This window comes from Acanthisitta chloris, unplaced genomic scaffold (assembly GCF_000695815.1).
Source record: "Acanthisitta chloris isolate BGI_N310 unplaced genomic scaffold, ASM69581v1 scaffold31734, whole genome shotgun sequence".
In the NCBI taxonomy this organism is placed as follows: domain Eukaryota; kingdom Metazoa; phylum Chordata; class Aves; order Passeriformes; family Acanthisittidae; genus Acanthisitta; species Acanthisitta chloris.
The window spans coordinates 3303-13639 of record NW_008670387.1 but is presented as its reverse complement, the minus strand read 5'-3'; the positions used below and the strand labels follow the sequence as shown (position 1 = coordinate 13639).

At 38.5% G+C, this 10337-nt stretch overlaps 1 protein-coding gene across 1 annotated transcript; it reads right to left on the bottom strand.

Moving 5' to 3' along the window:
- Positions 1 to 5636: 5636 nt before the first annotated feature.
- Positions 5637 to 9332, bottom strand: HRSP12 (heat-responsive protein 12). Its single transcript, XM_009073664.1, has 5 exons — positions 9230 to 9332; positions 8654 to 8708; positions 7773 to 7841; positions 6149 to 6204; positions 5637 to 5723 (listed from the first exon to the last, which is right to left on the bottom strand). Exons 1-5 carry the CDS (start codon positions 9308 to 9310, stop codon positions 5661 to 5663), a joined length of 324 nt encoding a protein of 107 aa, XP_009071912.1. The 5' UTR covers positions 9311 to 9332; the 3' UTR covers positions 5637 to 5660.
- Positions 9333 to 10337: the final 1005 nt, after the last annotated feature.

The window sequence follows — 10337 nt, the reverse complement described above, 5'->3', positions numbered from 1 at the left end:
TTACATGAGTCTCTGGCATAGGGAAGTAGGACGTATTGCATATTATTGGGGACTGTTTACAGGAGTCTCTGGCATAGAGAAGTAGGACATGGAGAAAAGGTCAGTTACCTAAAAAGGACAAGCCCATGTTGCTGTTTCGTTAGCTTTATTGTACTAAAGGACTTGAAAAAATCTTTACCGTCACCAGCCAATTGTACAAATCCCTTCTAAGAGCTAAACTTTGTGCTGCATGTGCACATCTGACTCCAACTGACTCTGGTTTGTATTAAACTATCTAATTGATATCCATGTCCTATCAGCCTTTTGTGTAAGCTGATATTCCTTGGCTAGATCACTAAATCTAAGGTTTGTGCTTAGCAGCACTCTTATGAACTTGTCAGTTTCATTTAATGTCAGCTTCCTGGAGGCAATACCTACAGGAAGACTTTTAGAACCCAAATCCATACTTTTTTCTTTTAGGGATTTTTTGCTAGGTGGATGTTGGGTTTATTTTATTTTTTTATTTTTACCAGCCTTCTATAATAGAGAAGTTACAACAAGCAGCTAGTTCTATTAAAAGCCTACTGACATTAAAACAAGAATTAAAAATTCAAACAGAAGTAGTAGAACCCTTTGTCCATATACCCAAATCATTCCATGATAAAAAGCCATGAGAAACATACCATGCACTTTGAAGAACTGAGGAGTGGGGGAACAGGTACTGAGCAGGATGAGGACTCCCTGGGGTCATACAGGACTGGGCTGGGTGTACAGTCAGGGTCCAGGACACCCCAAGAATCTCCACCTTCAGCTGCATCTCATGGCTGATTTCCTCCTGTGAGCTGGGAATTCAGTTCAGCTGCAGCACTAGTGTCAGCACAGCCTCACTCCCAATCATAGGAGATTAAATCGGCAGAGGAGCCACACTATTTGCAAGATCCTGAGTTGCAGTTTGACAAGCTATATTAAACAATTTCAAAGCATAAACCAAGAAGAGTTCTGTGACAGAGATCAGTAGCATTCATAGCAACAGAGGAGGCTGCACGTGGAAATAAAATATGAAGACACAGGGAAGTCAAATTTAATTAGAACAGGTGAAAGCTATTTTCCTTTTCATAAGATGAAATATGCTTGATATTGTGTTAAACACAAGACGTTAAATCACCTAAATTCTCACAATGTAGATGCTAGATAGATGCTGAACATCCCTTGAGAAATAAGACATTCCTACCTTGGGAATTACATTGGGGTCTAGTATTCATGGTCTGTAAACTACCAAAGCATGTATTATGGATAAAGGGCCAAAATGCATGCAGTTATTTGCCTCTGCACACCTGGGACATCACAGAGGTTGCCAAAGGCAGAAATTGGTCTGTGGATCAAAGAACTTTCTCATGGTAAAGGCTCAGAAAAGGACATACTCCAATGTCTGTGCTATTCATAGTTAAGCATTTTTGAAGATTGTTTTGTATTTTAGCAAAAGCTACACACTCTCAGCCCTCAGCTTCATCTAAGGCAGAAGCAATCATTCCATGCTGCAGGGAGTGCTGGGCAGGACACTTGAAGGAACAAACAATTTCCAAGCTAACAAGAAAGTTCTGGTAGAAATTCTTTTTCTATCTACCAACACACACAGCCCTAGATGAGGTTAAATTTGCACCCAGTCAGCTCCACGTGGGCACACATGCACACTGCGGGACCTCAGAAGAGACCTGGCCACCTGAGGTTGGCTCTTTCACTCGATGAGGAACTGCCTTCAGGTAAACACTGTACAAAAAGGAAATGCTTCTAGCAGATCAGAGCAGTTTAAGTGCTTTAAGAGAACAAAGTTTTACTAAAACTAGGTACTGAAATTTATTTTTGCATTGTTTAATCTGTAGAGAACTTCATCATCGGAAGAAAAAAACTACTAAAAGAAACACCTGACAGAACATGAACGTTTCAGTATTGCTTTACTTTTACAGAAAGAAAAGACTTGTGGTTTTTCTAGTTACATGTGATCAAAACAAATATAAATGGTGAAATTAGGATGCCACAAGCTGAATTACAACTTTATATTTTGCGTGCTAGCAGCTCAGTCTAGCAAACAAAAATAACTATGTTTAACTTACCTCTATTTAAAATAGGATTTATTAAATATTTGTGAACTGAAGAGGTTGTAAACCAAGACCTCAAAGAGAGCCACAATACTTGCTTTTCATATTGGAGAATCACTGGGCTTAGCCTTTTTGTTTTAAAGAAGAGAATCAAATAATATTACTCTGCTTAAAAATAAAAAATAATTAAACATCTGTATGGAAGATGGATTCTTTATGTTGAGAATTACTATATTATAGCTCTAAATAAGAGTTTATTTCAGTTATTCTAAACTTCCTGTACCTGCAGAATACATACTTAGATCAAAGCCACGCAAGAAAATGTCTTGAATGGCTCTGATCTAACTACGTAGTCTAAAAACTACAACTGGCCTTCACCTAAGGAGTTGCAAAGCTAAAAGTGTATTTTAGTTCCTGATTTTCTGCAGAATGGCACCTACTTACTGATAAAAACATTTTTAATGGAAGCAACGTGTTCTAACTTCTTAGCTGCATTCCAGCATGCATATTTTTCCAGGTGTTTCCCTTACATTTCAGCCTCCTACTGTCCCTTACTGTGGAAAGCAATGGTGTGTAGACACTCTTACCACTGCAGTCTCCCAAAGGAGTTGTACAGAGGACTTATATGGGCCAATGAACAAGTCATCATGCCAAAAAAATATCGAAGCTGCCATCTAGTGTTAGATTCAAGGCTGGCAAAAAGGTAGAATGGCACAGGTAAGGCAGTGGGGAGTAATGTGAGAGGTAAGGGATAACCACAGTGATTACACAAGGCTGAACTTAGCTCATGTTGAAGACTTGAAATCAGCTGTTTTATGGTGAACTTGAACTAAATCTGCCACAAATAAGTGAAATAAATTCCAACAAAGTAATTACATTTTAACAAAACTGTAACAGAGAACCCCAAATATAAATCAGGAATTAAATTCCATTTAAATGGAGTTTAAATGTAACTACATTCAATTACATTATTCTTCATTATTATTAACTGACAAAGTGAAGGAACATTTTCTCTGTTTCCTAAAAAGTCATATCCATATTAGTACTAGCTTCTTCCTAAGAAGTCTGACCATGTTTTTTCTTACATGAGATTCCTTCTAGAGTCAGAGTTATAGAGCATAAGCAACATTAGTAGTACAGCTAAGGAGACAGAACAAGAGCAGAAGCCAGAACTAGTAAAGTTTATGTGTAGGAAGTTTATTTGCAGAAAAGTCAGGCACTTTTCAAAGGCTGTTTGGAAGTTCACTGTTTGGAATACTGAAAGCATTATCTTGCTTCTAATAAAAATAAATATCTCCCTTTTGTCAAGGCAAAGCAAGATGTAAAGTAAAAGAAATCCATGCATCTTTTTTCTATAAAGATACAGTTTACTAGCTCAGTGAAAACCAGAAGAAACAGCTGCTTCACATCACATCTAGAAGGGCTAAATCAGGCTGACTGTTCTCACAACTTTCAATGGTCCTTCTGGTGTATGCTAAAGTGATACCAGGAATGCATGAAAAACACAAAATATACTTACTGCAATAGTGCAACTGAAGTAAGGAGAGCTGCAAAGAAGAGCTGATGAGCAGGAAGGTAGGAAATGACAAGTGGGATACTCAGCTTCTCCAGGGATGGAAGATTATTCACACAGTGTGGCTGTAGGACTGAATGCAGGGGGTTTTCAGACAAGGCAACATCTGCATGTGCCATGCAGAATAGACAGCAACATGGTGCTGCCAGATTGGATTTTTCTCATGTGCTTACCATATGAAAATCATTAACCAGGTAAAAGTATGCAAGATGAGCATCAGTAGGCTTTATGCACAGAAATGCACACACAGGAGAACTGAAGTTTGGGTTTGAACTGTTGGAGAGATGAACCCACACTACCGTGACTTGACCTGTGGCAAACCAGTATTACACCCTCTCCTCACTATATTACTGCTTTTGTGGCTTACCAATGTTAGGTGATGGGACTAGAAATAGCTTCTGAAGCACTCAGTCACAGCAGTCTGGCATACAAACAGCTGCCTCTGGGAGGAGCAGCCTGGGGGATTCCCTCTTGCAGTACATTGGGTAAAGCAGGTACGTGTTTCCACCACTGAAATGGTACATTCTCCAAGCTGCTGTATAAAGCTATATTTACTTTGCACACAAAGACAGTGAAGACAGTGACAGTAGCATCCATAGGAATCAGATGGCCATCTTCAGAGAAGAGAGCAAAACAGACGTGGAGGTGGACAGACTACAACAGAAAAGAATTTCTGTTCATTTACCCCCAAATATAAACCAATACTGTGTTTAGACATATGGCTGTGGGGAAGACAGGGAACCAACTCTGCCATGATGAGGAGGCTGACTTTCAAACAGATACTTAAAAACACGCCATCCATTTCTAGCTGGTTAGAAGATCAAGGCAGAGCAATGGGATAACTTACTAGCATCACCAGTCTGACTTCTCAGTGCTACTTAATCAATAACCCCATCAAACCAAAGCTTCCAACCTTAGTGGCAGAGAAAAAAATTTTCAAGAACTGTAATGCCATTGTAGCTGAAAACTTCTGGTCTTGGAGAATTTCATCCAGATAATAAACCTATTCTTTTGGTTCATATTTTTTCTTATCAAATGAGCAAGATGGGGGTGTTTTTTGTAATGGAGTATCAAAGCACAATCAGGAAAAGTTTGTTCCCAGAATAGACAAACATATTTTTTGCAGTTCAATTATATTTTATTCTCATTAAACATGATTTTTTTTGGTGGATTTTTGTTTGCTATTTTAAAAAAATCAAAACATAGTCAAAGTTGAATTGCTATGAAAATGGTTACAGGTAGATATTAATTCACAGCTGATTTATAAAGTTAGCACTTTACTTCAGAAAAGCATAATTTTCTTCTTTTTGAAATTAATAATAACTTTCTTAACCCACTGCTACCATATGAAAAAAATGTGAGTCCCAACAATAATCTATTCTGTACAGAAAGATCTTAAGACAGTTCAGAAACAAATACAGCAAAATTCCCCAAAAGTGAAGCTGTACGCTAAGCAATTCGACTTCTGTTTTCTCATTCCTATAATTTTTTCTTAGTTGAAATTGTTACTAAAAACCTGCTATTACAAATCATTATGGTTTTCCATGTCCTGATCACCCATAGTATAACTGCCATACATTCATCCAAACATGTACCTTAATACCTGAATACCCAGTCACCATCCCACAGGGCAGGTGCTGTCCTATGCTGTGCTGTAAGCTCCTGTTTCCAAGAATCCAAGCCCCCAATCCAGAAGAAAGCACCTTTCCTTGGTAAGTTTACTGATTTCAAGTGTAGGAATCAGATGTTAGGGAGAAGTATTAACTAAATCTAAAACTAAGCTGTCATGGGATGTCCAGTCTCCACTTATAGTCAGGCTGAAGCATCTTGGAGGGGTCCTTGAATGGCAATAGCTTCAGCTCCTGTTTCCAAGAATCCAAGCCCCCAATCCAGAAGAAAGCACCTTTCCTTGGTAAGTTTACTGATTTCAAGTGTAGGAATCAGATGTTAGGGAGAAGTATTAACTAAATCTAAAACTAAGCTGTCATGGGATGTCCAGTCTCCACTTATAGTCAGGCTGAAGCATCTTGGAGGGGTCCTTGAATGGCAATAGCTTCAATCTCAACTCGGGCCCCCTGTGACAAAACAGTGAAGAAACATATTAGGAATTTAATGTATCTGTTTTATGATGCAACTGGATGGAAAACACAACCTTGTAAGATCATAGTGACATTTGAGAGAGACTATACTTCTGACAGTTGTATTACTGAATTAGCAATGTAACTAATATTGAAAATTGACTTTATGCTTAACTCATGTATCATAACCCCTTATTTCTGGTGTTGTACCCATCTTTCACCATAAAGAAATGTATATCTCATATTCAGACCTCTGATAATGTGTTGGGATAAGACTGGTATAATTAGGAAAAAATAAAAAGTCTTCATTAAAATAATTGCAATTGAAGCTATTTCAGAATAAGAAAAGCTGTCAGAATGCTTCAGAAGTAAAATATTTCACAACATTCTTTTTGTTTTATAGTCAGAAAAGTGACACTTACTCTGGGCAAAGCAGCAACTTGATAGGCTGCCCTGGCTGGGAAGTTTGCCTTGAAAACTGTAATTTAAACAGAAACATCCACCAATCACTAAACTTTGCTTGACAAAACACAGTCCAGAGTAATCTGTATAAAATGCAATCATTGGAACAATTTCTGGTTCAAGGATACAAGACAAATAGTTTTCTGTGCCAGCTATCGTTTTCCCCCTTGTTGGTATGTTTGGGTCACTGACTGCTCTCACATCTCAGCAAGACACCATTCATCACCAAGAGGGCAGCTGCAGTTGTGATCTAGTGGCCAGCAGTAACTCACACTATGCTAACACTGCAGGGGTTTAACAGCAACTTGACTGAAAAAGAAAGATTAAATCAGAATGGTGATCATCCAGTTGCAAATACCAGGGAGGGGGAGAAGGCTCTTTCACAGCAAGAGAGAAACAGGCCCCTGCCGAAAGAATCATGAGCAAAAATCCCAGATTTATGTAGTCAGCAGGAGTCCAACCTTACTCATATTAAAGGAAGACAGAGGTAAAATAGGCCCTTGACCTATTCCTCTGTGCCCCGTTAGACCCAGCACTCACAAACATTAGAACTGGGGATGAGGCAGGGGGAAGATACTGGTAAAGATGTAAGAGCTGAATTTATAGAAGCATAGAATAGTTCAGGTTGGAAGGAACCTTTAAAGATCACATAGTCCAATCCACCTTCTGCCACAGCCAAGAACCATCTTTCACTAGATAAGGCTACCCAAACCCCCATCCAACCTGACTTCAAACATTTCCAAGGCATTTGCATAATTAAATGAAAGTTTTACTAGTGAGTGTTACCACGAAGCTCTTAATAATGGTAACCTCAGAGTCCTGCACTGAGATAACTCACATTCTAAGAACAGCAACAACTGCTTTCTTGAACTACAGGTAGGAGGCAAGGAGTAACTAAGCATCCAGCTGGTCTGTTTCTACCCTGCTTATCGACACACATTCCACTTCAGCATGCAGAAGACTGGTGATTGCTCATCAATAAAGGACTTCATTCAAGACCAGATGTTGCTATCTAATTGAAAGGCAAAGCTATATAGATATGGTACTGACATGCATATTCTTCCAAATTTTTCTGCACAATATATGGCTCATTGGAATCACCTATTTCAGTCCACATTCAGTTTTGTTAGCCAAGCATTGTTCTTTGGGTTTTTTTCCTCAAATGAAGCAGCATGGCTCATCCTTGTATAAGGAATGAGCCCTGTCCCATAACAATAACTCACAAATTGTTCAAAGATATAAACAGACTTTAAGAAATGGAGATACAAGAGCAGGAATTAAGCCTTTGAAGGCTGCCTAAAGTAGTAGTATTCTAGGTACAACAGAGCACCTGTTGAGATAAAGAGGCTGGGAAGATCAATCTGTAAGGATAGCAGGACAGTGAGTTAATGGGATGGTAGGACACAAATCCAAAAGAAATTAGGCTGTGCTTGATCCGATGCTTGCAAATGAAATTAAAAAAAAATTTCTACTGGAATTTCAAAGAATATGAAACTACATCAGTCTTTAAAGCACTTTGATTACCATGAATATAATGTGTTCCACGAGCCATACTGCTGAAACAGAAACAAAGTATCTACTTACATTGTTTGTAAACTTCATTAATATCATTGTAGTCCTTCATGTCTGCCATCAAAACAGTAGTCTTCACAACTAGAAATTACAGAACTGCAGTTACTTTAGACTTCTGAATTGTATACTAAAGTTGAAAACCTTTAGCACATTTCTTGCTTTTATTTCCTAAATTTCTGTTAGAGCTACAACCTAGAGAACCACTTAAAAAAATCTGAGCACCTAGTATGTAATAAAACTTTGAGGAATTAAGACATTCCTGACCAGCTCTGAAAAAGTCAAATTCTTCCAAGAGGCACAGAACTGACAAGCAGGTCAATAAAAAAGCTGTTGTAAGCAACTGTTGGCAGTAACTTATATCATATGTAATATCTGCTGCCAAAAAACATCCATAAAAGGCCTGAAAATACAGCCTATGTTAAAGTCTTTTACCCACAACTGCCTAAGCCAGCATTAATCCTGATTTGGCTGCGCTATTAGAGTCCTTTCCCCCCCAAAAAAAAAGTGCTCGAAGTGTCTAGAGTAACAACACCATAGATACAAACCGGCTTTTACCTGGAGCAAAGCCTAGGATACTTAAAATGCCTGTAGTCAGATGTAGGTCTGTCTATACATGAGCTTCCCCACTTGGAGTTAAAACAGTAGTACCACTGGCAGAAATTTCTGGTGAAAAGCAGTGTTCCATTGATATCCATTGCAAAGACACGCATATAAAATCTTTTTATCTTACTTTTCAACCCAAAGTCACAATTCCTTTTGTTTCTTCCAGCTACTGATAACAACTGAATGTTCAGCAAACAGTTTGTTTTTTTAAGGTCCTTTGATTATTTTTTTTGGTATTTTAATTAAGGTAAAAACAACCACTTGTTTGCCACCATCAGAGCAGCACTTACCATTGCCATAGTCACAGCCTGCAGCTTTCAGGATTTCTCCCATGTTTTTTAGAGCCTAATGAAAGATGAAACAAAAATCTTTTAACCACCAGCTGGGTTATATTTATGTAAACATGTAAATATGACATGTAACTTGGCTGCACCTCAACTGTCAAAATAAAACTGACCAAAATAAAAACTAATAAAAGGGAGATTCTAATAAACCACAAATATTAAAGCCATCCATTCATTAGATGTAAATGCATGATGCAGCTCCACCTCATCCTATTACCTCACACCCTCTTTTCTGCTCAGGGAGTAAATCTTACCCTGATCTTTCCCAGGGGTCTTACTGGGGTTTGAACCTTTGTTACAGACATTGATTCTTTCTTACTTTTCTACATGAAACTCAGATTCCTCCCCTGACCTGCAAGTCGTTCAAGTGGAAAAATGACAGGGTTAGGATGGAATGACTTCCCCCCGCTTTTCCCTCATCTGAAAAATGTGAAATGTGCTTTCTAATCTCCTCAGTTTCTCAGAAGTCCATGTTTAACTATGCCAACTCCAGTACAAGTTCATTGCTAGAAGACTTCTTACCTGCTTGGTTTCCTCCTTTGCCCCTCCAGAGATGAGCTGCCCCGTGGAAGGTTCTAAACCTATCTGTCCTGCAATGTACATTGTCCGGTCCACCAGCACAGCTTGGCTGAAAACATAAGTCACATTTTAAGTTTCATGTTTCCCCCATTAAAACACTTAACTATCTGAAAGCACATTCCAATTTTTTACAGTTATTTATAAAAGGACTGAGGTTATGCACACACAAGTCTGTACACATAGAAGTACATTCCATCAGCTTATGCTTTTGGAAGAACTGGGGTTAGTCCATCTATGGAAGCACATAGCTCTGGTTTCGAGGAGGCAAACCCCATTTCTTGCAAAGGCACAAAGTATGAACGCAGCAACACAACACTAAACTGAGCTACAGATATCTGCACACTGCAGATAGCGCAGAGGGAATGCACAGTAAATAAACGTATTATTTGCACCTGCGCAGATAAATAGTTCAATACAGTTTGAGAAGCAGACAATACCTTGCATCTACATCTCAGCTGCAGAGTGAGGAAGGGAAAAAATTAAAATCAAAAGAGGGCTGATGAGAGAATTTAACATTTTTCTTCCCAAACAGGCACCATGATAATGAGTTACATCTGTGAGGTGACACCCTGCACACTTGTTCTCTGGCAATATTCCTCCAAGTCACAAATTTGGCCAGTCAGCAAAACATCTTGATCACTCTAACCCCAGAACAACCACTCTCCTCTCACCAAATAACCTGAGTGACCTATTGGCAGGGCTAACTCAGAACACTGCAGAATTCAAGCTATTTGCAAAACATCTTTATGTAAATGTCAGGTGTGTTTTTGCTGAAGTAGAGTTAGCAATTATTAATGTTGCTAATTGCCACAAAGAGATTAAAGGATTAAAACAAAGATTACCTAGCAAACATTGTGTAAGACTCATAATTTAATTCTCTTCAGCCATTAATTAAACACATTTTGAAAAGGAATCAGAGAAAAAATTTTTTTAAACTGTTTGTGGTGTGTCAACACTATTTTTCTTATATCCTCGCATTCCACACGAAAATGCACTGTTTTGACTATTCAACAAGTCTCTTAAGCTACACAGACTAGAGTTAGGCATCTCC

Bases quoted from the DNA above. Each gene is read 5' to 3' on its own strand.
- HRSP12 (XM_009073664.1), bottom strand. From the start codon at position 9,310: ATGTACATTGCAGGACAGATAGGTTTAGAACCTTCCACGGGGCAGCTC. The intron at 7,842-8,653 runs GTAAGTGCTGCT...TGTAATTTCTAG, and splicing joins AGGCTGTGACTATGGCAATG to TTGTGAAGACTACTGTTTTG. The intron at 6,205-7,772 runs GTAAGTAGATAC...TTTAAATTACAG, and splicing joins TAATGAAGTTTACAAACAAT to TTTTCAAGGCAAACTTCCCA.